Genomic DNA, 27515 nt, shown 5'->3' on the forward strand with positions numbered 1-27515 from the left:
AGTCTCACACGGGCTGCCCACGGGGCGTGGGGGCGGCGGGAGCTGCTTCCTGCGCGGGCAGGGCGGAGGGACGGAGCCCATGGCTGGCACCGAGCAGCTGCAGCGCTGGCTCAGTGAGTGGGGCTGGGGCCTGGGGGTCGGGGCTGCCTTGGCTGCTGGCTCTGCTGCCTCTTCCAGACTGGGTGGGCACTGGAGCAGCTTCACCTCCGTGGGGAAATGCACACTGCCCCCACGGAACCCTTGTAGGGGGGTGTGGGTGCTGTCTTGCTGCATCTGTCCTTTTCCCCTTCTATCCTGCCCATCCTCAGCCACTGAAGCTGGCTGAGCAACAGACTGGGGAGTGGATAAAGCCAAAAAAGACTTTCTTTCCTTCATGCAAGAGTGGAAACTGCCTGTGTTCCAGCGCAAGTTTTTGCCGTGGTCCCAGGAGAGCTGCCTGTAAATGGTTTTTAAGTTTCTCCTGCTAAAAGCAACATCTGCTGCTGTCAGGCTGTGCTTGATTTTAAGTGTGTGCTTGGGACTATATTTTTAGGCAAATTTTAGTAACAGCTGTTTCCTGCTCATCCTGGACCTCCCTTTTCTGCTACAAAAAGCTCTGGAGCAGCGAGGTCTGAGCTGCTTCCTGCTCTGAGAACTCTGTCGCACTGAGGCTGGGCTTTCCTTCTTCCTCTCCTGTTTTTCTCCCTCTGTAAGATGAGGCCACCGACCCGAGTATCTCCGAGGAAAACTGGGAATGCATCCAGCGGTTCTGCGACCAGGTGAACGCCGACATGGAGGGGTAAGGCAGACACACGGCCCTTTGTGTTCACCCAGGCCGTGTCTGGCTCTGAGCTTCCCTCCTGGCTCTGCGGGAACTGGAGCCACGGTGTGACTGAGCAGCTGAGCTGCACAGGGAGCTGAGGGCGCTCGCTGGGCTCTGCTGCTCCCGGGAGGGAAAAATGAGTTGGAAATATGAGTTGGAAATAGGTGCATGCCAATGTGATAGAGGGTGATGTCTGGGAATGGGCTCTCACATCAGTTGCTGAGCCCACCGGGCAGCAGGTCCTGCTGGCTGTGCCCTTGGCAGTCTGGCCAAGGATTCCTGCTGTGGGGCTCTGCAGGGAAGCCCTGAGGGAGCTCAGCCTCAGCTTTTCCTTCCAGACGGGTGGAAGATCTCTATTGAGATTTCCTCACCTTCCAGCTGACAGCCTGGGCTCTGTTGGGAAGTAGCAAGGACTAATTAAGCAAACGACTGTCAAACCTTAGTGATCATCTTTGTGTTCAGAGGTCATAGTCTGGCACCCAGCTCATGCCCAGGAGCTGGCACAGGCTGTCCAGTCTGTCACTGAAGCTCCTGCAGTTGCAGAGAGCCAGCCCCGTGGTGCCTGCCCAGGGACATCCCCCAGCCTGCCTCTGCTGCTCCCTCCCAAAGAACAGGGCCTGGGCATGGCTGGAGGGCAGTGCTGGGGTCACCAGTGCACCCCGTGTGTGTGCACATGTCCCTGGCCAGCACCGTGCCCAAGGAAGTGTGTCTATCCTGTTGTGAATCCAGCAGCTGCTCTTCTGTGCAGACCAAGCCCAGCAGCATTTGTTTTTCCCGGGAACTTGTGCATGGTGTGACTTGATTTGCTCTTCTCCAGCCCGTTGTCTGCGCTGAGGCTGCTGGCACACAAAATCCAGTCCCCTCAGGAGGGAGAAGCTCTCCATGCTCTCACAGTGAGTACTTCCATCTGCACACAAAGCAGTCACTTGGAAAGAGTTTGGCAGGTAGAACAGCAGAGCAGACAGGATAGCTCTCTCTTCCTTTTCTCTTAGGTGTTGATGTCTTTCTCCTGGATGCCTCTCCCTTTTAACTTTCCCTTGCACAAGGAATACAGAAATCAGGTCACAGTGGAGGGAGGAACTGCTTCTGTTCCTCCTCACATTGCTCTGCTGTGATGTTTTGTTGGTCTGCAGCTCTGGCTGTGTGAGCTGTGTCCCACCATAGAGGCAATAGCTCAGAAGTTGTTAGTGATGGGTAGAAGAGAGCAGGTGATCTTAAATGTGCTGCTTAGGAAGGTTAGATGAAGGAATAAAACACGTTCTTGCTGTGTGACTCTCTCAGTATCTTGTGTTGGTGAATGCAGTGTCAGAAATTTCTTCCATTTAGTAATGTAATGACGAAGTTTTTGAACGCTCCACAAGCCTTGTGTGTTCATTTCCTGTTGGTAACATTCTGTTTCCTGCAGGTGCTGGAGACCTGTGTGAACAACTGTGGTGACAGATTTCACAGTGAAATGGCAAAATTCAGGTTTCTGAATGAGCTGATTAAAGTGCTTTCCCCAAAGGTAGGTGATGGTGGTTACAGGGTGCTTCAGGATAAGAAATGCAGCTCTGCTTTATCAGAGGCAGTGGGATCTTCTGGCCATGCTCCTCTTCCTTGGGGTAGGCCTGGACCTGCCTGAGACCCTCTCAGTGTCATACCTATGAATTTCCCTTTCTGGTGGATCCTGCACACATTTAACACTGATGCACATTTCGTTTTCCATTGCATCAGCCCAAGGGCAGAGATGCAAAAACCTGATTTCAAAGAAATGCTCAGCTGAAGAACAAAACTCCTTATCTCAGTCTCAGGCTTGGTAACAGGACTTCAGTGAAACCACAGACTTCAAAGCACATATCACTAAAGACAACTCTGTTTACTGGTCTGAGAGGACAGATATCATTTAATGAATTTGAAAATTTGATATCATTTGATATAATTTATGAGTTTGAAATGCCTGGTCATGGGAAGGTCTGTGGTTTTTTTTGTAATAAAAGGGGTGCTTATAGTCAATAATGAGAGAAATTGGAGAAAATACCCAGATGGTGATAAGAGACAATAACTTTCATTTCTGGTTTTGTTCAGTTTTCCTGTACTTGGGGCTGGCTGAGGTCAGTGGTATGATTGCATTGCAGCAGTTAAGGGGAGTGTTTAAAGTCAAGCACAGAACTGTTTTCATTAAAATAACCTATTTTGGATTTTGGATTCAATAATTGATCGGAGAGCTTGAAGTGGTTTAATTTTGATTGTTATAGAACACGTGTATGCTTCTCATACGCTCCATAGCATTTCTTGTGTTTCCTAACCCCAAGATACACAGTTGACAGCACTATGAATAAACTCACAGGAATCCATTTTATCCTTGGTGTCTGCACATAAACTCATTGGGGCTCGATTGCTGTGCCAGATCTGGCACCAATTCTTTGGGTTTGAGCTTTTTTGTCTTTCTTTACTGTCTTATTTTCAGTACTATGGAATTTGGTCTTCAGAAAAAGTCAAGTCAAGGGTCACCGAAGTGATATTCAGTTGGACAGTCTGGTTTCCTCAGGAAGTCAAAATCCAGGATGCTTATCAGATGCTGAAGAAACAAGGTTCAGTTCTGTTATTTCAGTTTCCTTTTTAGCCTCCCAAGCCCGTGGTTTCCCCCACAGACATCTGCCGCCCTCAGTTTGTGACTCAGCTTTTTCAGAACATGTGTGTAAGGAAAAGGGACAAAGGTCCCAGGCTGGTTGGGTTCTGAAAGATTCATGTTTAAAGGGATTTTCAAAACAACAGCCTTCCTGAGCCACAGCTCAGACCAGTCTGGAGGCCTCTTCACACTGTGTGCAGGGAAAAAGTACAGGACAGGCTCAGAAGTGATCTTTGCCCTGGAATACTCTTCCAGGATTATGAGAGATGAGTTCAGATGGATCCTGGGATGGATTTTATATCCATTCCATTATATTTAATAGTTCTCAGTGGTATTTTAATCCAGAAATCTCTGCAAAACCTCATGCACCGTTGAGCATTGAGGTTTCAGCAGCTTGGGCATCACTGAACAACTACTGTTAACCTGTTCCAGGGATTGTAAAAGAAGATCCCAAACTGCCAGAAGACAAAATTTTACCTCCCCCTTCTCCAAGACCTCAGAATTCTGTTTTTGACACAGATGAAGAGAAGTCCAAGGTAAACCTTAGAGTCTTCATGCCCTATGTTTTGCACTGATGAGAAAAGAGGCTCAGTAATATTTTGGGAGCTTCTCCTGTTTCAGATAGACTGTCTCAGAATAATGCTGATCCTTCCTGCAGTGCAACATCTAGAGAACTCTCTGAGGCTTTGTCAGAAATATTTCCTTAGTAAAAAGTGAAACTTTTTTACAGAAAAACATCAGTTTCCATGAAACCTCCACAGGGGAGGACTTCTCCAGGTCTTATAGAATTTCTGCAGAGACAGAGCTCCTAATCCTGAACAGCCAGTGTATACAGGCAGCAATGTAATCTAGATTAGATTATGGGACAGGAGCTGACACATTTCCAGGATTATAGGTGTCTGTGGTGTGGGATGTGTGCACAGTGCCCAGAGGCTGCTGCTCACTGCTGTCCCATCTCTGCCCTGACAGCTCCTGGCCAAGCTCCTGAAGAGCAGCCACCCCGAGGACCTGCAGGCAGCCAACCGCCTGATCCAGAGCGTCATTAAAGAGGTGGGAATTCCCAGGAGAAGCCTCTTTGCAGCCAGGGAGGGTGGGAGGGAACTTGGCCATTCGGTTTTTGACAGGAGACCCTCTGTACTGCAGCCTCAGAGAAAGGGCCATGTTCAGTCTTTCCAAATTATTCTGAGATTACAGCACGGGATCAATTTGTTTTGTTTCCCTAAAGTATGCCATTGCCAGGAGGATGGAATATGTGAATGTGCATACAGCAGGACACTTCCATGTCAGTGGGACTCTGGCAGTAGTGGTTGGAAATTTCCAAAAATAAACTCAGTTTCCAGGTGGAAAAAAGCAACTTCTGTACAAAACCGCCTCTTTCCTGCATGCAGAGTGTGTGCACGTCTGTTTGCATGTTCCATCTGCAGCACCATCCCACTCCTCTGCCTATAGAGGAAATTTGGTTTAACAAAGCCCTGTGGTTGAGTATGTCATTCTGTGTGACATACAACAACACAGCTCAACAACTCCCAGCTCAAATTCTGAAGTCACGCTTGTGCCTGTGGTGAGGTGTATTCCATATTCCACAGCACAGGGCCAGGGTGCCCTGATGGGGCAGCTGGAGACATGTTCTCAGCTGTGCTGCTTTGTGCCTTCTCTACCTGCAATAAAATGTTAATAGTGTGACCCTGAGTGCTCTAGCCAAGTACGTGCACTGGCTGTGTCAGCCAAATCATCATCTACCTTTCTTTCATGTTTCATCACAGGAACAAGAGAAGTCAGCTCAGGTGTCCCGAAGAGTGCACACCATCAGCGAGGTTTCTGAGAATGTCAGACGTATGGATGAGTTACTGGAGAACTACAGGAGACATGAATTATCCCCAGCTGACCAGGAGACCCTACAGGTAAATGCTCCTTTTCCTGCATAAATGCTCTTTCTCCTCCCTCTTCTAGAGGGAGCACCACTTGCAGGTGATTGCAGAGACAGAGCTGTGCCTGTACCTGTGTCCTGAGCAGTGGAACATTTCCTCCCCAGGCTCTGTTCCAGCGCTGTGAGAAGCTCAGGCCGCTGCTCTTCCGCCTGGCCAGTGAGGCTGTGGCTGACGAGGAGGCTCTAGGTAAGAGCAAAAATTGTCCTTGTAGTTCTTTGCAGCTGTGACAGGGCTGTGCCCTGCCCTGGAGGGGGTTGCTCGGGTACTTGGCACCCTGTAGGCAAAGCTGCCCACTCTCACCATGAAACCATGCCCAGGGGAAGTGGCTTTTGGTCTCGTCCTGCTCCTCTCTGAGGAAGATGTTAATTTTCACTTGGAGCCCAAAGTTAAACAGTGAACCCCTTTCTTCTGCTGAGGTGGTTTTCTGAGTTTTTTTGAGTTCTGATGTTCAGAGAACTGAAGGCTTTTGAGGCCTTTTCTCTCCAGATATTGAAGTTCTCCCTGTGTATAAACACAGAAAGAGGATTATTTTTTTAATTTTTAAGTGTAATACCAAGGATGGTGTCCTGGTTTCGGGTAGGGTAGAGTCAGTTTGATAAGAGCAGAATCTTTGAATTCCACAATTGGCATTTCATTCCTGTCCATATGCCTTGAAAATCTGACTGAAGCAATAGTTGCTGAACAAACATCCTAAACAGGAACCCTGAGAGCTCAACTGCACCTCACACCTTCCTTTCATACCCATAGGTGCCAGGGCTCTTCAGATGGAAAGTGCTGGATTATAGACTGAAGTGCACAGGGAAAACCTGTGGAGAAAAAGAAAGTGCAGAAGAGATGGCAGGAATTAGGAATATTTTAGAGATGGGATAAGATTTCAAAGTGATCTTGATAAATGAGAGGCCTGGAATCAGCAGTTGTGTGTGCAAAATGAAATGAAAAGTGAGTGAGGGGCTGAGGGCAGCCTGTTCTGCTGCCTTCATTCCTGAGCTGCACTGTCCCTTCCTCACGAGCATTTCAGGGAGTGCCAGGGAGCTGACTCGACCTTCCTGTTGCAACATGAGTATTTTGTGTTTGCTCTGGTTTCCCAGCTGAGGTCCTGCAGGCCAGTGACAAGCTCTCACAGGCACTGGGGCAGTACAGGCAGGTTGTGGCCAGCCAGGAGAACGGGGATGGAGCAGGTCCAGCTGCCAGCTCTGCACCAGGTGAGAAGCACCCACAGTGTCCCATGGCAGCTCCTGCACGCCAGGCAGGAGCGGGGTTTGGGAGGGAAGTGCTGCTCAGAGAACAAATGTGGAGAAAGTGCTATATAACACAGGGGAAAACACTATGTAACCATCATATTCCCTTGCATATACCTAACAGAAAATATTCCCAAAGTTCTTCACCTTTCAGGCACACCTGTACCCATGGATGTACCACCCCTTGGCGGAGGTTCCTTGCTAACTCTGTCTCTGCTCCCCCAGGGTGCCGGACAGCCCCAGGGCGCATCAAGAGCTACACCCTGATCGACTTCTCCGAGCTGGAGGCCATGGCCCAGACCCCCCCAGACCCCTCTGCAGACACACCTTTGGCCTCCCGGCACAGCAGCACAACCTCCACCTGCCTGCTGGAGGAGGAGTTACAGTCCTTAGGTCTGTAGGTGCCCTTCAGTGTCACCTTTGGGACTGGGGTTTGTAGTGTTTAACAGAGAGAGGAGAACTTTGACTTCAGTGTCAGTCCCAAGAGAAAGTAGAGCCTTCCAGATGTAAGTTTTCAGGGACACAGTGTCTTTAGAAGTGTTAGACAGCAAAGCAAGAACCTTTACAGAAAAGGCTTTACAGAAAAGCTGTTTTCTGTAAATTATCTGTGGCATTTCGGTATCTTTCTTAGGTCTCAGCAACTCCCCTGTCATACAGAAACCACCACCTGATTTTGGCCTAGCAGAGGTGAGTGATGCTCAGATACTTTGCAGTCCATAAGGACATAAAGGACAAAAATCAGAGATGATTGCTTGTCTGCCTTTCCGTGGCAGCATTTTCGGTGTACCACTCTGTTCTGAAGGGAAACTGGAATCTTTGTGCTCTCAGTTAATACATCAGGTGCAATTTGCAACCAAATGACTTATATGTATTTCTACTCCAGCTAGTGGTATTTGAAAAACAGAGTTCTTTTCAGCACAGCAGGTTTATTTTTGCTGATATTATATAGCTTGAACCTGAAGGGCCTTATTTTCCAGCCTGCTGTACACAATGGATTTAGGGAAGGTGCAAGTGCTGTTCAAACCCTGGGACCACAGGAGAGCTGGGAAGACAGCTATGGAGTGAAGAGTGAATTCCAGAGCCTGGATGAACATCTCTCTCCACAATCCAGGACCAAGACATTCTCTTTGTAAGTAAACTCTTCATAATAGAGTCAGATTTTGGGGCTGAGGAATTCTTTTACAGCAGGGAGATTTAGGAAAACCTTTCAGCTATCCCTGATTAGTGATGGCAAGTGATCCATGCACACATTGGCTCTTTCCTGCAGTTGTGCACGTGTTAATTGCAGTTTGTGTAATTGCACACCAGGACCTTCCAAGGGTCAGAAATCTGGGGAGACAAATCCCACTGGTTGATAACAAGGTGATGTTGAGCTAAGAGAACAAAAAACTTACAGTCAGGCCTTATTATAATAATCTGTCACTCAAAAAGTACTTTCCTCAGCTTTCTCCAGACTATGACAAAGTAGTTTCCAGGCATTCAGTGGAAGGTTGGAACAGTTCATGAATCAAATTAATCTCCATAGATCTTCAGAGCAGGAGACAATTACCCAGTCTGCCATAATACAAGAAATTTTACTGAAGATTTCCAGCTTCCTGCAGTCTCTTTGAGCTGGAATTTACTTTAATCTGCCTGACTAGGGCTCCAGAGAAACTGTGCACAGGGACGGCAGCCTTCCAAAGACCTAAACCTAAGTTTTACCACAGTAACAGAACCAAATTCTGCCTTAATGAATTTTGAAACAGTAAGATCTTCCACAGATGATAGAGTTTTTGAATTCCTCAAGGACTCAGAATGTAAGTCTGTAGTTTCATTATACCTAAAAGGGATGAGGGATTGGGAATATAGACAGACACAGAGAAGACAGTATATTCCCTGTAGTATTCCCACTTAATACAAGCTTTTTGCATGCTTTTCTTTCTAGGGATTTATTACCAATGAAATTAACCTTTCCAGATCTTCCAAGTAACTCAGTGGCAGATCCTGCACTCATCAGTCCAGGCTATGAGCTGAAGCCTGCTGCCTCTTTGCATTCACCTTCCTTTGATGCTTCTCTAGAAAACGTTTTTGTGCCTCTAATTTCAGTCACACCAAGTAAGTGCAATTCTGTGCTCCAGCTCTGCTTACCAGAGGCTTACTAGAGCTCTTCCATGAGTTTTGCAGGACAGGAAGCCAAAGTAGCTTCATGCTGTGTGGGTGGGCTGGAGACAAGTAATGACTGCTCTATGATGGGCTTAATGCACCTTAGAATTTGAGTAGGTGCTAGAGATCATAGCATAACAACATCCTTGTCCTTCCTAGGCATTACTCAGTTTACTGCCCTGGCTGATGTTTGTAATGTGCTTCTAAACGCTATCCTTCGCTCCTTCAGTGAAACTTTGAACAGTTGTTCTACTGAAAGTCCTAAAAGACACTCCTGAGTGGGAGTTGCCCCACTTCCTAAAGCAGAGCTCTTCATTCCACCTCAGCTTTTTTGGTTTCACACTGTATGGCCCAGCTCTCAGCTTCTCCCCAGAGCATCTCCTGGGTATGTGTCACCCTGGGGTCTCAGCCCGGGCCACAGAGCCTTGGCTCTCACTGCTGCTGGAAGAGGACAGGTGCACAGACATCCTGATCTGCCCTCAGTCTCAAGTGAAGGTCTTAGTGGATTTTGGAAGGGTTGGATGGTGATAGTCAGGTGTGAATTTGCCAGGCATGGATGGTGAGGAGCCAAATCTTGTGTGCGCTAAGAAAGGCACTTTGCTTTTCCCACCATATCTCTTGGATCCACACCTGACTTCTCTCAAGGACTGGTGAAACCTGAGCTGCTAAATCCCAAATGCAGACATTCAGATTCCTGTCTCTGCCTTAGAGGCAGATGTAAATCAGGGGCTCTGTGCCATTTAGTCAGTGAATTTGCCAAAGGAAGTAAAAATTTGTCTGCACTTTCCTTTTTGCTATTCTTTATCCCACCTTTCCTGTTCGCCCTCAGATGGGAGAGGAATCCAGGCTTTGATTCTGATTCTCAATTTGTCTCTGGCAGGCACTATCTGTCCACTCACTGTGTATGACAGGAATGGTTTCAAGGCCATGCTCCACTTCTCCAGAGAGCCAGCTCCCGGCCGGCCAGACGTGCTGGTGATGGTTCTGTCCATGCTGAGCACCTCAGCACACCCCATTAAGGACATAGTGTTCCAGGCTGCAGTTCCAAAGGTGAGAGGCCTGTGACAAAGTAGCAGAGATGCTCAGAAATGTCCTGAAGAGAAGGTTCACCATTTCTCACTCTTTGCCTTGCTCATGGGAAATTGTGTGGCTCTCTGTCTCTGCACAGGGAACCTGTTGTACAGTGGTGCCTGTGGCATCAGTGCCTGTTTCAGAGCATGTATCCATGGCTTTGCTACAGCCAGAAAGGGCTCCAGAGCTGCTGCTTCAGCCTCCTGGGTAGGGCTCTTGCTCCCTGTGCACGTGTAGCATAGAATTGGCTATGTAGGAATATCTGCCTTTAGTTGCAGGCTGTGCTTTTCACTGCACGACAGAGTCTGGCTGAGGTACCTTTAACCAGCTCCATGGCTCCACGATGCTCGCAGCCCTTTCCCAGCATGGACTAAGAAGTGTTTCTTTTGTTTTCTCTTTCAGACCATGCAAATAAAGTTACAACCAGCCTCTGGTTCTGAGCTGCCAGCCTTCAACCCTCTCCTCCCGCCTGCAGTGGTGTCCCAGGTGCTGCTGCTCGCCAACCCACACAAGGTGCTGCTGCTGGGCACTGGGAATCCCACTGGCTGTTTGTGTCAAAGATGGGGAGAGTCTTAATAACAGGGAGATGCAGTGGAGAGACAGGGCATTCTGGACTGTACTGGGAAGATGTTTTTTCTGCTCAAAGAGCTTTCCAGAGCTACAGTCTGAAGGACTGTGTGGGCAGTTGCTGCAGGGGCCTGCACAGTTCTGGACTATCTGCACACAGGGACAGCTCCAGGCACTCGCTGTGCAGATGTTGGCAGCTGATGAAACACAAGGGCACCCAAGGCACAAGGGATGGGTGGCAGATCTGTTGCATTGGTAGATAATAATGAAACCCAAGATTGGTGTAAGGAACTCTGTCTGAGTAGGCTGGCTAGGCCTGGATTGCTAACATGCCTGCATAGGTGGTGTGCACAGGTCTTCTAGTTGCTCATGTCTATCTTAGGAAGATCCAGGGTTTCCTTCTGTGCAGAGCTTCTACAAGGCTGGTGTTTCCCCTTTCAGAGGTGACTCATTGCAGCAAGGCCGTGAGGGGTGAAGGAGTCCAGGAGTTTATAATCATGGTGTGCCTCTCTCTCTTCCTTTCTGTCCCAGGATCCCATCCGACTGAAGTACAAACTGATGTTCACGCAGGGTGTGCAGCCCTTCAGTGAGGTGGGCGAGGTGACCAGCTTTCCAGAAGCAGAGCTCTGGGGCAGGAGCTGAAGTCCAGCTGGCTCGGACACTGTCACATTGGCTTGTCCACAGATGGGGAGGGTCTGGGGACCAGCAGTGCTGGCCAGCACCCTGTAAGGGCACCTTTTCTGGGGATCTGCCACCGCCTTCCTCCTTTCTGTGCCCGGCAGGAGGAGAGTGAACCAGCTGCTTCTGCCACAGCCTTTCCCCATAGCTGAGCCTGCTGGAGAGCACCGCAGCCTCCGTGCTTCTTCTGCCATGCACACCTTCCCTGCTTCTTTCTGGGCCACTTCCCCTTCACTTTTTGCATTAAAAAAAAAAAAAAAAAAAAAAGTGAATCTACACCAGCTTTCAGTCCCCGTGCTAGCCTGCTCCAGAGACACAGGGACACGCCGGCCCCGTTTCCCCGGAGTCTATGCCAGGGGTGCAGCGGGAGCTGAGGGGCGGCGGGCGCCGGTACCGGCAGCGGTGGGAGAGAGCAAAGCGTGGCCAGGCCGTGCCCCGCTGCAGGCCCGGGGAGCGACCGGCCTGGGCACAGGCCCCGCGGGGCCGGTTCTCGGCCTGAGACAGCCCGGGGACCGCCCGGGGACCGCCCCGGGACCGCCCAGAGACCGCCCAGAGACCGCCCCGGGACCGCCCCGGGCCTGCCGAGCGTTTCCGGGTGCGCGGCGGGCCCGGGCCGCAGCCGCTCGGGCTGTCCCCCCGCTGTCCCCCCGCTGTCCCCCCGCTGTCCCCCCGCTGTCCCCCGCAGCCATGGACTTTTCCCGGTTCCTGTCGGACGAGTTCGAGGTGAAGGGCTGGGTGAACGCGGCGTTCCGCGCCGTGCAGCAGGAGGCCCCGGGCAAGGTGGACGCGCACGCCGCCACGTTGGTGATGAAGCTGCAGCTCTTCATCCAGGAGGTCAACAACGCCGTGGAAGGTGCGGGGCTCTGCCGCCGCGGGCATGGGGCGGGCCGGGGTTTGCGGCCCCCGTTCGGCTCTGCCCGTGTGCTCCTGGCATCCTGTCCGCACACCTGCACCTCCCTGAGGCGCCACAGGCACTCCTGTGCCGGCCCCCCGGGGCCACGCTGGCGATCCCGGCCGGGCCGGCCGTGCCCGAGACAGAGGGATTCGGAGTTGTTCACCAGCACATCTGCGATAAATGCTGGGAAACAGCAGCTCCTGCCGGCGCTGGGTTAGATGGCATAACAGGGTAAATTTACTTCTCCGAAAGGGTTGCCCAGCCCTGGTATAGGCTGCCCAGCGTAGTATTGGAGTCCCCGGAAGGATTAAAAAGCCATGTGGATGCGGCACTTGGGGACATGTGTTAGTGGTGGCCTTGGCAGCGCTGGGGGAACAGGACTGGACTGTTTGGAACAGTTGGGCTTGATGGCCTCAGAGGTCTTTTTAAAACCTAAATGGTCCCGATAATAAAATACGTACTTAGAGTTTAAAGATACGTCTCAAGATTTGTTGTTTGATGTTTTGCTTTGTTGTCTAGCGTTGGGTTTTTTCAAGTACTAAAGACTAGACAAGATTATTGACAGAGCACCTGTTCCTGCGAGGGCTCTCACCCCCCTCACTGCCTGCTCTGTGTTCCTGCAGAAACAAGCCATCAGGCTCTCCAGAACATGCCCAGAGTCCTCCGGGAAGTGGAAGTCTTGAAGCAGGAGGCAACATTCCTGAAGGAGCAGATGATCCTTGTTAAAGAAGATATAAAGAAGTTTGAAGAAGACACAGCTCAGTCCATGCAGGTCAGTTCTTGTCTTAGTGTTTATCTGCAATTTGTGAAATTCTGAAGGTTCCAGAGTTGTTAATATGAAATAATCTTCTGAACTTAAGATAGACAAAACCAGTTCTTTTAGCATTAATATTGAAAAGTTGGATGTGACACAGGCCTGTGCAGTCTGCATGTCCAGAGGAACAGCTGCTCAGGTGTTGGTTCACCTGGCTGGTGACACTGGTTTCTGCCTGGGGTGCAGAGCATTTTCAGGCAAAGTGAATAGTAAAAGAGCTAGACCAGAATTCAAACTAACCTAAACTAACCAAAGTTGTTTGACTTCAAAAAATGTTTCTACATCTCTAGCTCCTTCAAACCATTTCATCTTCTTGTAATAATATAATATTTTCACACCTTTTTGTTTTTAAAATTTAAGCAGAAGATAACTCCCAAGGATCTGTGACAGTCATTTTTTGTTTCAGTGGGGAACATAATGTTGTGTTTTTTCCTTCAGGTCCTGGTAGAGATTGACCGAGTGAAGTCCAGGATGCAGTTGGCTGCCGAGTCACTTCAGGAGGCAGACAAATGGAGCACACTAAGTGCAGACATAGAAGAGACTCTTAAAACACAGGTAAATACTGAATTATCTGGACTTTGTGCCTGCAGCTTTTCAGGGAACTGTGTTTTAAAGTCGCATTTTGAAGTGACCGTGAAACATGTCGCTGCTGCTGATGCTGAGGTCACCCTTGCTAACGGGCTGCCTTTCCCTGCTGGCAGGATGTGTCCCTGATTTCAGCCAAGCTGACGAGCATGCAGAGCAGCCTGGCCATGCTGGTGGACACGCCGGATTACTCAGAGAAGTGTGTGCACCTGGAGGCACTGAAGAACCGCCTGGAGGCCATGGCCAGCCCTCAGATTGTTGCTGCTTTCAACTCCCAGTCTGTAGGTCAGCGGCTCCTGGTGTCAAACACAGAGTTTTTTGTCTTTAAAACAGAGTTTGGGTGGAGAGTTGGTGTCCTGGGTCCTGGGCTTCTCCTGGTGGAGCAGATGCCCTGGAATGTTTTGGGCTCTGCAGCTGCCTGTAGGCCAGTGCTGCTTTGATTTTCCTACAGTTTGGGGTATCTGTGGGCACTGCAGGAAACAAGGTGACAGGATTTTATGGGCCATGTGGATGTTTGAGGTGGAGGTGCTGCTCAGATAAGCAGAAGGGCCCTGGTGTTCTGTTATCGTGGTGTTGTTGGTGTAATCAGGAAGGAAATTTGTTTGGAAGCATTCTGACTTCCTACTACTTTGTAAAAGCAGTTTTACAAGTTCTCTTTGGAAAATTTGTTATTTTGAACAGTTCTTTGTGCTATTCCTTCCTTGTGCTGCTGTCAGCACTTCTGAAAAGTGGTTGTTGACACTCATCTTTGTGGACCTTGGGGTCCTGGATGGTTCTGGGGCTGTGGGTTACAAACCAGATTTTTGAGGAACCTGTGCTTCTAAGCTCTGTGCAGGAGCAGCTGTGCCATGAGTCAGTTGAGGCACAGGGATCATTTTGAGGACAGGTGAAAGCAAAGCTGAGGCCTTTGTCAGGTATGCTTTAGGTTTGTAAATGCTGGCTTGTTTCTAGAAACTAATTACTTCCTTCTAGGAAATGCTCTGGCTTCATCTGGCTTTGTTAGTGGATGTGTTAATACTATGTGCTGATTAAGGAATTAAATTAATTCCTTGTGTGTGCTGTCTGATCTTATTTGAGGGTGAGTTTCAGGCAGTTCTGCTCATGTTTGAGAAGATAAGCAAATGAGAGATGAAGTTGTCTCTTTCTGTGTAGACCATTGTGCCTGTTCCCTTTAGAAGAGGATTTCTTGCTCAGACTGATGTCTCACTCTCAGCTTTGAGACTGTTCCTGATGCCTATTATTTTTTTGTTGTTGTTTAGATCAGGCAAAAATGTTTGTTAAAGTCTTCGCTGAAATTGATCGGATGCCCCAGCTTCTTGCTTATTATTACAAGTGTCACAAGGTAAGTGTTTTGGTAACATTTTAACACTGAGGAATAAAAGTGGGAATTCTTGCTGGCCTCTGACTGCAGAGGGAGCTGCTGCCCCGCGGATCTCAGCTGTGCTGTGCTGGGGGATGGCTCCTGTTCCTCTGTATTTCCTTCTCCGACTTCTCTTGCTGCCTCTGGCCAGCTTTGGTTACTCCCAGTGCTGCAGGAGTAATTCTCCATGCGGGTCCTTGTGTCCCTTCCTGCAGCAGACACAGGATATGTGTGTTCTGCCTGATTTCTCTGTGCCTCATGGTTTTGCTTTGCTTTCTGTGGTTGTGGCTATGTCAGCAGTAACTTTATTACTGCAACTTGCCAGATGCTGACTTCTGTAAACTCTTTTCAGGTAAGATTAAAAGTTGGAATTCCAGACAGTTCTGTAGCCATAACCTGAGCTTCAGATTTCTCACATGACTGTGACTTTTGAGGATTAAGTTCAAGGCTGGGGCTTGCCAAGTATTTCAACTATTATGTGGGGGTATCAGTTGCAATCTCATTTTATGAGTAAAATACCGATGTTAATTAAATCTTTGAATCACTGAGAAGCCTCAAGCTTCATGCTGAAAATCTTTTCCTTCTGTGGTGCTGAATTATATGTTATGCTGAAATGTAGAGAAAGGAGCGAGGGTGAGCATTGTACTTTGGCAGAAGTGCCACGCGTGGGGAGTGCTGGGTTTGGCATAACAAAAGCAAGACCTGTGGCCTGTCATTTTTCTTCTCAGATGGTTCTGTTCCCCCTCAGGTGCAGCTGGTGGCCGTGTGGCAGGAGCTTTGCCAGAGTGACTTGAGCTTGACCCGCCAGCTGAACGAGCTGTATGACACTCTCCTGGGGACCTGGCACGCCCAGCTCCAGTGGGCAGCACAGGTCAGTGACAGGTTCCTGCTGCTGCAGGGGCAGGAGAGGACAGGCTTGGGCACCCTCTGATTCCTCACAAAGCTCTGAAGAGCTCATGGCTGCTCTCCCTGAGTTACAATCTGGGCCTGATTGGTGCGGGGTGGGATTTGCAGCCCACTTACTGTTCCTTGTCCAGCCCTTGCAGGCAGGGTTTGAGCTCTGGTTTTTCACCAGCAGCAAGGTTGCTGTGTTATTGACATTAAAGCTGCTCTATCACTTTCATCTATATCTTCAGTTAAAACTAATTTGTTGGTGTTATAAATGTGTTCTGTTGCAAGACATTTGAAATGCCTGAATTGCTTTATCACTTGGCCTGGAGGAAGCCCTCAAGGTCATGCTGGACTGATGCATGTTGCTCTGTGTAAGATATCTGAGGGCTTCTGCTGTCACCCTTTGGAGTCTGTGTGCTTGTTTTCCCTGCCAAGAATAATGTAGGATCAAAAAAAGATTTTGTCCTTTGGTGAAATGAAGAAATAAGTTCATATTGTTGAAGAGTTTTTCATCCATGAAGGGTAGAAGATTCTTATCTTCATGTCACAAAGCCGGTGTCAGTGCAAGGCCTGTGTTGCAGAGGAGCTCAGTGTTTCCTTGAAATGTATTTTTTCTGCCTAATGATTCGATGTGACTTACAGGTCAGATGTCAGGTTACATTTGAGTAGATATTCTTTGAACTGGGGATTGTGAGATTGAGTGACACAAGCTGTGCCCCACGTGCCACAATCTCCTGTGTTGCTTCTGCTTTCTGAAAAACTCTTGGACCTTTTTGATGGTAAACCCAGCTTTCAAAGCTAATGAGCAGAATAGCTGATGAAAAAGTCATAGTGAAGGCTGTAAAAAGTTTTATGCTAGTGGAGTGGCTGATTCTCAGCTGATTACAGGCATTCTAGCCTTTCCACTACTGACTTCTGCCTATCTGACCAGTGATTTGGCTTGTGATGTAGTCCTGTTTCTTCATATTTTACTGATTCATGTTGTTTCCCAACACACCTGTGTAAACTGAGTGCTCTGTTTCAAATGCCCTCTTCTGTCAGGTGTTTTTTGAATCACTGTAGTGCCTGTGCCTGTCTTCTAGTTTCTTGGTGGCTGTACTCGAAGCACAGCAGTAAATACGTACTGCCCTAGACTTGCAGTCAGGCTGTCCTGTGTGCTAAGTCAGTGTGGCTCTTGCAGCCTTAGCAGGCTGCTTCTGGGCTTTCCACCCCTTGTGAGGTGTTTCAGGTTTGGAAGCTGCCTGCTGCTCTCTGCTGCTGTGTGTTCCTATCAGGTAACGTGCTTTTGCCAATAGCTGTTCTGCTTCTGCAGGTTTTCAAGAACCCCCATGAAATCGTGACTGTGCTGTTGATTCAAACTCTGGGAGCTCTGGTGCCTTCCATCCCTGTGTGCCTCAGCACTGCCATGGAGAGGACGGGCCAGGACACCAAGCTGACCCAGCTGCTGGAGCTCCACGAGGCCACTGTCCACTTTGCCAAGGGGCTGGAGGTGGCCATGCTGCCAAACCTGAGTAAGGCTCTGGCACTGAATTCTGTCATTCTCTGCTGTCCCCTTTGTGAAGTCCCACTGTGGGGTTTTGTTGAGTTTTGGGTGGAGGGAGGGATTATCTGTTCTAAGCAATGCCCAGTTCCACGGGGCTTGCACCTTTGTGTTTGTGTGTGTATCTTACACCGGGGCTGTTGACACAACACTGAGTTTCCTGAAGCAGCCCTGTCCTGAGCATGCTGGCTCTGCAGGGTAAATAGCATTTAGCACTTCTCCTTTTACCAGCTTTACTGTTTCTTCTGTCTCCCAGACGAGGAAATGTCTCCAGGGAGGCAGCGAGACCCATTGTGAGAGATCACAAAGCAGAAAAGTTGAGGAGTTTCCTGGAATTGTCACACCTCATTAAACAAGAGAAAACCTGCTTGAAGGCTGCATCCATTGGATGCTTGTATTTGATTTTGTAATTTTTCTGTTGCTACTGGCTCAGGGTTTAATCAAGTGACAATGCCCAGTGTTTTTGTCTGAACTGTTGGTAGTTTTTTCCCAGCAGCATCCTCAGTGTTTGTTTCCAAATCTGCCCTATGCTTTCCTCTCTCTGGGACATTTGTCATTTTGGTCATGATTGCTGAGTAATCCCCACAAACCACACAGCAGTGAGGTGCTGTGTTTGCACAAGTTTATGCTGCTGACTATTTATAGACCCTTATGAATTTGGTGGGGCTGCTTCAAAGGCTGGCTATGGGAAAATCCAAAATTAAAGCTAATGGATCATTCTGATGCTGTGCTTCCTGTGTTTGGTTCCTCATAACATTGTCTTGAGCTGTCTAAACCCAGATTCTTTCTTGATCCTGTAAATTATGATTGCTGGGCAATGTCAGGGAGTGTGACTGTGTCTGTTGTCTCTCTGGTTGCACACATGTCAGTCATTTTCTAGCTTAATTTGTCATTCATTATAGAAATTAGTAAAAAGGACTTGGAAAAATAATGCCAGGTTCTAGAAGACAATGGAATAGGAAGACCACTGCTGAACTGTTATCTGAGTGTGTTTAAAAAAAACTCCAAAGCTTTTATTTTTGTCTCTTTTAGTGCGAGGTAAGATGTTTGAGAAAAGAAATCTCAAGAATGGAAAGGCCAGGTGACTCAGCTGAGGAGAGTCAAACCAGTTCCTGCTTGAGGATGTGAGGGGAGGGCTCAGCTGTGATTCACAGGGTAATTCAGTTTTGAAGGGACCTTGGGAGATGATCTGGTCCAGTCTGCTGCTCGAAGCAGGATCTGCTGTGAGATCAGACCATGGTGCTTGGGATGCTGTTCAGTCTGGTCTCAAAAATGTCCAAGCAGAGACAGTGCTGGCTTTGGACAGACTGCTCCATTGCTTTCCTGTCCTCAGGGTGTGAAAGTCTTTCCTGATATCCAGGATTCAAAGTAATTTTGGTTTGCTGCAGGTTTGTGTTTGGCAGAGCTTTGTGAGAGCAGCTGGTGTCCAGTTCTGATTTGAGCAATAATCATTCAGCCCTGCTTTGTGTTTGGGTTGGCAGTTCCCTGCTCAGGCATGGCACTGAGAGGCTGAGTCTGTGCTTCACATTCAGCTCTGGTTGATGAACACTGGCACAGTAGTGCTGAGTGAATTGAATTAGTGTCAATTATTTGAAGTGTGAACTAGGCTTTCTGATAAATGAGGATTGCCCCTGTTTGATGCCAGTGGGAGTAATGTGTTTCACTTGTCAGATGATTTTATTTCTTCTGCTGTAGGTTGGAATGTTTGATAGGTTTTTCTCACCCAGGCTGTTTTGGGTCAGTGAGTGTTAATTTTCCTGAGGCACTTGTTGAGGTAGAACATCTTGGTTTTAGGAAGCAGGTAGAGATAATAATCTTGTTTCTAAAAAAATAAAAAAACAATCTGTATAGTTGAGATTGAAGCTGTTGGGCAGCATTCCAAGCCTGCGCAGGCAGAATGCTCTAGTGGAAGAACTGCATGTAGTTTGAAATGAGGCTTTTAGTAGCATATTCATCTCTTTGTAAACTAAACATCTGATTCTTTGTAGAGGAGCAGAACCTGGTGAAAGTGATGGAGCTGGTGGAAGTGGTGTATGCTCCATACAAGCCCTATCAACTCGAGTATGGAGACCTGGAAGAAGAGAATCTCCTCATCCAGATCAGTGCAGTGCCCTTGGTAATGTACCAGTCTTTGCTCCGCGATCCAGGGAGAGGCTGAAGCTTCCACTAAGCACAGGGGGTCTTTGTCATAGTTACTGCTCTCTTTGCCCCTCTCCTTTTTGGTTATATTTCCTTTTATTTGCAGAAGATTCTGCTGTTGGCAGAACTGTTTTTCCTTGAGGTGAACACAGGGTTTGGCAGCCTGGCTGTTGTTACAGTCCATGGGCAGGAGGGTGGAAGCACCAGCATGATTCTGCCTTAGGAGTTAGACAAGAGTGGAAGATACCTGAGAACACTGTGTTACGCAAGGTGTGTTTTCTGTATTGCCTGGAAGAAGAGTCCAGCTCAGCTTTGTTGTTACTGTTGTTGTTTAGGAGCATTGGGAGGTGATTGATTGTGTCCAGGAACTGAACCACTCGGTCAACAAACTCTTCATTCTGGCGGCCGGAGCCGTCGACAACTGTGTCAAGCTCACGGATGGCCTGGGGGTGTGTGGGCTGCTGAAGGCCCTGAAAGCCCTGTTCTCAAAGTAAGGTGCCTTTAGGTACTGCTCCATTTATCCTGAGCCAGTAGTGAGTGTGCAGTTTGTGGCCAAGGACTTGGTAGTTTATGGAAAATGGCTGAGAGCAGAAAGTGTCTCTGACTGTACCATGAGTCATCAATATCCCTCTTGCTGCTTCATTCAAGCACAGGCTGTTTTCTAGAGGAAAAATGGAAGATTTTGTAGCAAAATCAAAGGCTTGCCAGCTGTTTTCTATTCTGGTTGGGCAGAGTTTTCATTTTTAATAAATACTTTTGAAGGAGAAAATGTTTCCCAAAACAAAATAAGGCAAATTAGGCTGATGAAAGTAGATGTCAGTGGGGAAATAAGTCTGGAAGTTGAACTTGATCATCTTGGAGGTCTTTTCCAACATTACTGATTTAGTGAATATGCAGTCGAAATATCACAGACAAGTGACCTCACATTCAGGATCTGCCTGTAAGTGTGAGATTCCCCACAAGTGAGGTTCACTCTTAGTTTTTGTCTTAAAGTATCACTTTCCTATTCCTATACTGATTTACTCCTTGTTCCTTCACGATACTGAAAGAGCTGCTCACAAGGTATGAATCAGGTATTGCTGCCCTTTGGGAAGGGGGAAGAGGAAAGCACAAGTCTCTGATCTCACCTTCTTTATAGGCAATTACAGAGCAATGTACCTGCCTCCAGCTTATGGGCATTATTAAAAAGAAAATGGGGGTGTGTAGAAAACAGAATGTTCTACTTTTTATCCGTGTTCTCATCTGGGGAGTAGCTGAGCAAACGAATTCATGAGATTGTTGTCACCATGTTCCTGGAGTAAGGGCCAAGTGATGTTGGAGTAGCAGGAGCCGTGTAAACTTTTCCTGGTCTTTCCTAGGAGATGGTCAGTGTAGTGGTAACTAAAATGTCTTACTCCTTCCTTCTCATGGGCAAGGAGAGCTCCTGGTAATCCACAGGCAGCAAACTGAGCAGCCACACAGCATCTATCACATTCCTTGTCTTCTGGTCTAGGCTTGAGTGGGCTGTGGCTGATCAGTTCTTCACGTCCACCTGTTTGGAGTGGAACCAGAGTGTCTCTTCTGTACTCTGTTTAGTATTTCTGGTTCTTGTTTGGCCCTTGCAGAGGACTGACTGAGAAATCACAGGGCCTGTCTTCCTGCTGCTCTCCAGCCTGTTCTCTTATGCTGGTGCTTCTCCTTTTCTCCCTGCAGGTATACATCTGACTTCACAAACACACTGCAGTCTATACGAAAGAAATGTAAACTGGATGATGTCCTGGCAGATTCCCTGTTCCAGGAGGACTGGAGTGCATTCCAAAACTCTGTCCGGTAAAGGGTTTAGGGTTTTTTTAATCTGGCTCAGAGCTGATTTTTCTATCAAAGCTGAAAGGGAACTACTTGGGGTCAGTTTACCAAAGTTCTCAGTGCAGAACACAGGGCTGAGGTTGCTGTGCTGCAATGCTCCTGGGAGCACCAGTGTCAGCCATGGGTTTCAGGTTGTTTCTGGCATGGGGAGGGCTGTGGGGCTTCGCACCCTGCCTGAAGCAACGCTGCATCTCATATCTCTTGTAATATTAGCAGCTCTTAGAATTTTCCCCAGTGACACTGAGCTGGCCTTCCCCACTATGACAAGAAGTAGCATGTGGAAGTGAAGCCATTGAGAAAAAAAAAAAAAATCACTGTTATCAAATGGATGCAGAGTTAATCACCAAATTGACTCTTGACACGTGTGGGCTGTGTGGGCTGTGGTTTGGTTTTGGCATTTCATAATTACTTGACATGGATCTGAGGTAGTCTCTCTGAGGAGGGTCTGGCATTATCTGCCTCAAATCTCAAAGTGTGTTTTTGTCTTGTTCTTTCCCAGGATAATTTCCATTTGTGGTGAACTCCTTCATCAGTGTGGAGACTTTGAGCAGCAGCTGGCCAACAGGTGGGCACTGGTGACCTTAATTCACGAACTGTCAATGTAGGAACCAAGTTGAAAGAAAACAAACCCCAAGGTGCCTTGGTTGCATAGACCATGGAGGGAAAGCCACCACTGATGTCCCTTCCCCATGCTGTGACATGTCAGAGATGGGCATAGACTGTTCCACTCAGTCATGTTCCCTGAGACAGTCCCAAGAATCTTTTTCCTTGGATACCTGGCTGGCCACCAATGGGCTGCCAGATGGGGGTCAGGAAGGAATTTTCCACCAGATCAAATTGGCAAGATCCTTACTCTTGTGACATGAATCACGTGCTGAAATGAGTGTAGGTGTGCCTTACCTGATGGGTTCCCTGTAACCTGAGGAGTGTAGGCACAGGCAGAACGTAGGTCTTGCTACTCCTTGTTGTAGGCAGTGCACTGCTCAGCCTGTGGTTTCTTGGAAATGCTCAGTGTGACTCGAGAAGAGTCCAGCCTGCAGTGCTCAGTGGGGCCCCACTGCCCTTGTGTTCCCAGAGAACAAACCCCTCTGTCCTCTCAGCACTTCTGCAGCTGGGTGAGAGGATTGGCTGCAATTGGAGTCTCCATCGGTGAATGCTCTCCCTTGAAATCACTCAAGGAGGGTGTTGGTGACTTGGGCCAGCATGAGGACAGGACTGCTGAGTCCAGAGGATTCTGCTGGTGACTTTTTTGTACTTGTTTTCAGGATTTTGTCGACTGCTGGGAAGTATCTCTCGGACTCATACAGCCCTTGCAGTTTTTCTGGCTTTCAGGACACCAGTTCTGCAGAAAAGAAGAGCTCCATAAAAAATCCCTGGCAGGAATACAATTATCTCTTGAAGGAGAATCCATCCGAGTATGCCAGCCTTATGGAAACACTTTACACTCTGAAGGTAGCCCTGGTGCCTGGAGAGCCTGCCTCTATTACAGTCTGCATTTGGGCCCATATTGGGTAGATGACACCTGGATTCCCCCTCCAGTCTAATGACTTTTCATGCTGGGCTGCAGCCTTTCCATGGGCTATGTTCTGCAGAGACACTGATGCACAGAGAGATGAAATGTCCAAACCCAGGAAGTCTGGACTCATTCCATCTCTCCCCAGAGCCTGGCTCTGCTTTGTGAACGTGCCCTTATCAGCTTAGGTGAGGGAGATTTTATCTCAGTGAGCATTGGGAAGGTTGTGTTTGAGCCATCTCAAATTGTGGAGCCCACACACCACCTTCTGAGGCTTTCTTTTCCCGTTCCAGTCTGAAACAGAATTCTGTAGGATCATTCATGCATGGATCTGTGAACAGGGTAGAATGACTTTAGTTATCTTCTTGTGGATCTGAGTTATGTTTGCCATCACTGGTCACATGGAGTAGTGCATTCAAGGTTATGAGTTTTATTTCCTCAAAATGTTTTGGTTTCTTTTGCACTTGGTTTACCTACAACTTTTGTGGTTCCACCTTCAGTGTCATGTGTTTGTGTTTGCCTTTAAACCGTGAGTAAACTGTCCAGTTCCACAGGTACTCTTCAGGTAGAGCTTAATTCCATGCAGGGCATCAGTTGTGCCCTTTGAGTAAAAGACAGCTTTGCCATCTTCTCTGCAAGTTTCTCAGTATCCAGCATGTGCCAGAGCCTGAGGAGCTGGATTATGATCCTGATTACTTGTCCTGCAGTTCAGGGAGCAGTGGCAGTTTCTGTCTTGAAAAACTGCTTGGAACAGGTCATTCCAAAGGAAACAGGCTGTGCCATCACAGAGGGGAGCTCTGCTGCACGAGGAGTGCCTCATACAACCCCTGCAGGCAGGTTAACAGGGCCCCTCTCTGCCCCCTTGTGCATGTGAATGTTTCTCTGTGTGTGTCAGGAGAAAGGCACCGGTCCCCAGACGCTGCTGTCACCGTCACGAGCAGCCCTGAGCCGCCTGAACCAGCTGTCCCATCACCTGGCCTTCGACTCGGTGTTCCTGCGCATCAAACAGCAGCTGCTGCTGGTGCCCAGGATGGAGGTGGGCACTGGGGCCTGGGCTCAGCTCTGCAGGCAGGGTTTCCCTGGGGGTCCCTTGGGTCAGCACTGCTTGTCTGTCTCCTGCTCAGAACGGTTCTCTCTGGTGCCACATTTCTCCCGGGAGCTGGAGGCAGTGGGAGTTTCCCTTCCCTCACCCACAGCCTTTGCAGCACAGGTGTTTGAAGGCTCTGGTGTTTGTTTGAGGTGTTGCTTTTCTGATGTGTGTGTGCATGTTTCCCTCGGGGAGCTGGGTAGAAAAGGGTGGGTGTTTTGGGCCTGAGGGATAACATGGTAAACAGTTTTCTCACCATCTGTGTTCGGCTTCCTAGAATCCCTTGGGTAGTCACAGTTCACGTTGTTGGGTCACTCCTTTCTAAAATACGAACAGGCTTCATGCTCTGGGAAGTCACTGATTCATCCTGCACTTTCTGCCTTACAGGGCTGGAGTTCTGGTGGCATTGGTGAGACCCTGACAGATGACCTACCAAACTTCAGCCTGACCCCTCTGGAATATATCAGCAATGTAAGAGAACTCAACTGTCTTTCTGCTCTAGAAAACAAATTGCTGGGAACACTCCAGAGAGCAAAGATTTGCTTGGAGTAGCAGTTCTCTGTACAGATCTTTCTTACCATGAGTATTTCAGTGACTGTTTCTCTGACCTTGTGAAAAACTATTTCTTGTACCAAGTGTAATGATGCACAAGAGCCAATTTGCAGGTGAGTGAGTGGCTGTCAGGCTCAGCTCTCTGCTTTCAGGTGTATTTACTGCGAGTGACTTTTTCTCTAGTAAAGGACTTGCCTCACATTTGTTGAGTGATTCAGCTTTTGGTGCTTTTATTCTAGATTGGGCAGTACATTATGTCGCTTCCTCTGCACCTTGAGCCATTTGTCACTCAAGAGGATTCTGCTTTGGAACTGGCATTACATGCTGGAAAACTGCCATACCCTCCAGAGCAAGGTATGGTGGGACCAAAGGCTTTGGAGTGTCTGGGGAAAGCTTTCCCATCCTGCCATTACATGGGTGGGATGTGTTACAGTGACAAAACCATTGGAGATTCCTTTCCTATCACACTGTTTCTTCCAAAAATCATTTGGTAAAACCCAGAAGGAACCTCTGAATGAGTAAAATTATTTTGGTTTCATTCAAACTGGAAGCTTGGCTTGGTCTGTATGAGTTTGGTGTTCATTATAGCGGTAGTTTGGGGTCTGAAGAGTTCTGTTTGGTTTCCTGTTCATGCTCCAGGGAGCTGGCCTTACCTGCTGTGTCACTAATTCTGCTGCAGGTAACAGCAGTAGGCACCTAATGCCTTTCCCTGCAGGTTGGCAGTGTACCTGTGTGCTCTTCATGGTGTTATTATTTCCACAGGCAGTGTAGAGAGCATAGAGCTTGGTATTTACAATCTCCTTCCAAGCCTTCCAAAAATATGCTCTTTAGTTCAGGCTTCTGTATTACTATTATGTCACCTTGAAGCACTTACATGTTGTAATGGCTCAATAATTTTCAAAACACTAATGAGCACAGACTGCCTTTAGGACTGGGAAAAAACTTGTGTGAATCCTTGTCACTGCCGTGGTTTGCAAACTGCATCTGGAAGAGAGTCCTGTAGGAGGTGGCAGGCAGTGCCCTGTCCCAGCAGGTCACCCATCAGCCCTTTGGAAGTGACTTACCTGGAGAATAATCCAGGGGAGTGTTTTGGGTCTGGAGCTCATGTCAGTGATGTACAGTACAGGGAGAGTACATGACTGTTTTGATTGCCCCAAAACCAGCTGATAACTCTGATTACCTCCATGTCCCATGGATGGAACAGTTCAGGTGCTATTAACCAGTGAGGATTATGTGTTGTACAAAGGCAGCAAGGGCGGGTCAGGAGTGCTGGCAGTAACGGGACTGTGTGTACAGGAGATGAGCTGCCCGAGCTGGACAACGTGGCTGATTACTGGCTGGGCTCCATCGCCAGGGCCACCATGCAGACCTACTGTGAGGTCATCCTGCAGATCCCACAGCTCACACCACACTCCACCAAGCAGCTGGCCACGGACATTGGTGAGTGTGGGCACACTGGGGTCTGGGCACAGCTCACGTCACACACGGGCTGCTCTGGCACCACGCAGGGCTCCTGCCTGGCTGGTGGGTTCCAGCCACTGCTGCTGCCTGTGGGTGGGAGCTCTCAGGGACAGGATTCCCTTTGTCACCAGGAGAAGGGCGTCTTTCATTTCACAGTGTCTATTGAACACAAATTTTTCCTTAATTTTGCAGATTACCTGATCAATGTGATGGATGCCCTGGGCCTCCAGCCGTCGCGGGCGCTGCAGAACATCGGAACTCTGCTGAAGGCCAAGCCAGAGGAGTTTCGCCAGGCTGCCAAGAGCCTGCCCCGCAGGATGGCTGCTGGCATTGCAGCCATGAGGGGCCTGGAGGGTTAGCTCTGCCCTCCCTGCCTCTGCCATCACAGCCAGGAGGGGCCTGGAGTATCAGCTGTGTCCTCCCTGCCTCTGGAATCACAGCCAGGAGGGGCCTGCAGTGCCAGCTGTGCCCTCCCTGCCTCTGGAATCACAGCCAGGAGGGGCCTGGAATGCCAGCTGTGCCCTCCCTGCCTCTGGAATCACTACCAGGAGGGTCTTGTAGTGCCAGCTGTGCCTTTCCTGCTGCTGGCCCCTGCTCAAGGACTTACCTCCTCAGACTCATTTTCATTTCTGCAAGGACAGTGAAAAGATCTCCGGGGACTAGGGGAATTTATTTCAGACTAACTTTTAATAAATGTCTTTGTCTAGGAAAAGCTTGTTCCATTTTTCCGTCCTTAGAAATAAGGAAAGATGTCCTACAGCCAAATTTCCCAAAAACTCTGGATGACTCTGAGTAGGTTGAGGAGTGTTGGAAATTTTTTGCCAGGTGCTGTAGAATTCATGCTTTGTGGCAGCTTTTTCAGAGAATTTACTGTATCTGAGTTGATGGGGTGGGCGCAGCACAGAGGGCACTGCCTGTAGCAGTGGCCACTACTCAGGGCTGTCATAAATACAGGGTCAGGAAGGGCCTCCTCAGGTGGCACTTGAGGATTGATCAAGCTCAGCCCTGAGAATAAAACCAGCTTTGTAGGTTGTTCCTAGTGCATTTCAGTATTCTACTGAAACCCATGAAGTTCATATGGAATTGAAGGGAAGTGATGCTTTCTTGAAGAATTTATTACCATTTGTTATATAGATCTTTGTAAAACAGCTGATCTAGCCTTAGTGTGCTCTCCTGGGAGACAGTGGGGTGGAATACAAGGAGGGAGGTGCCAAAACTGGAATGCCAGCTGAGTCTCAAGCAGCTGCACTGCTGTTGCAGCTAGAAACCCCTTTGCTCAGCTGGGCTCAGGCTGCTGTGGGTTTGTCTGGGGACAGCTGGGCTGGGACAGGGCTGGAGCTAAGCACTGGAGACACTTCCCACTTTTATGAGATGTCAGACATCTCCATAAGCCAGCTGTGACTGGAATGGTGAGCTGTCCCTGTCCTGCAGAGAACACTCTGTTCCCTTCCCTCCGCTGTAAGGAGGGTGAAGATCACCAGCTGTGCCTCTCCCACCCTTCCCCTGCCCCAATACTGCTGGGGATGGTTTTGGGGCTGTTCCTTGTCGGCTGCTGTTGATCTGGGCTGGCGGCCAACTGGGGCTGAAGGCATGAGGACAGGGTGAGCAGCTTTGGGACCTGCCGCCCGTCCAGGGACCTGTTGTCTGTTGGTGAGAATGTGCGAGGAGATGCCCAGGTTCTTCTCTCTCCATTCCCCATGTTTTAAGCAATGTGCCCTGTGTGTTCTGGTTTTTCACTGTTGAATCCTTTGGAGGCCTTTGCTAAGGATCACACTGCACAGAGTGAGCATTGACTCAGG

At 48.6% G+C, this 27515-nt stretch overlaps 2 protein-coding genes across 3 annotated transcripts; both read left to right on the forward strand.

Moving 5' to 3' along the window:
• On the forward strand, nt 1–11887 carry GGA2 (golgi associated, gamma adaptin ear containing, ARF binding protein 2). The gene is made up of 17 exons (XM_066329989.1): nt 1–113; nt 694–778; nt 1620–1695; nt 2208–2306; nt 3249–3372; nt 3843–3946; nt 4380–4460; nt 5174–5311; nt 5443–5524; nt 6427–6540; nt 6802–6969; nt 7208–7263; nt 7554–7705; nt 8501–8670; nt 9599–9768; nt 10192–10302; nt 10888–11887. Exons 1-17 carry the CDS (start codon nt 80–82, stop codon nt 10996–10998), a joined length of 1875 nt encoding a protein of 624 aa, XP_066186086.1. The 5' UTR covers nt 1–79; the 3' UTR covers nt 10999–11887.
• Nucleotides 11722–26428, forward strand: COG7 (component of oligomeric golgi complex 7). 2 transcript variants are annotated; one of them, XM_066329986.1, is made up of 17 exons: nt 11722–11887; nt 12553–12701; nt 13182–13298; nt 13445–13613; nt 14588–14670; nt 15437–15559; nt 16892–17090; nt 19108–19235; nt 19594–19748; nt 20951–21067; nt 21603–21668; nt 22369–22555; nt 23512–23652; nt 24091–24174; nt 24495–24609; nt 25552–25695; nt 25909–26428. In XM_066329986.1, the coding sequence occupies exons 1-17, from the start codon at nt 11722–11724 to the stop codon at nt 26073–26075; spliced, it is 2310 nt and encodes a 769-aa protein (XP_066186083.1). In that variant the 3' UTR covers nt 26076–26428. The 2 variants fall into 2 exon arrangements, with proteins under 2 accessions (XP_066186083.1, XP_066186085.1); XM_066329988.1 differs by lacking the exon at nt 11722–11887 and adding an exon at nt 12013–12160.
• The last annotated feature ends 1087 nt before the right edge of the window (nt 26429–27515 follow it).

This window comes from Sylvia atricapilla, chromosome 15 (assembly GCF_009819655.1).
Source record: "Sylvia atricapilla isolate bSylAtr1 chromosome 15, bSylAtr1.pri, whole genome shotgun sequence".
Classification (NCBI taxonomy): domain Eukaryota; kingdom Metazoa; phylum Chordata; class Aves; order Passeriformes; family Sylviidae; genus Sylvia; species Sylvia atricapilla.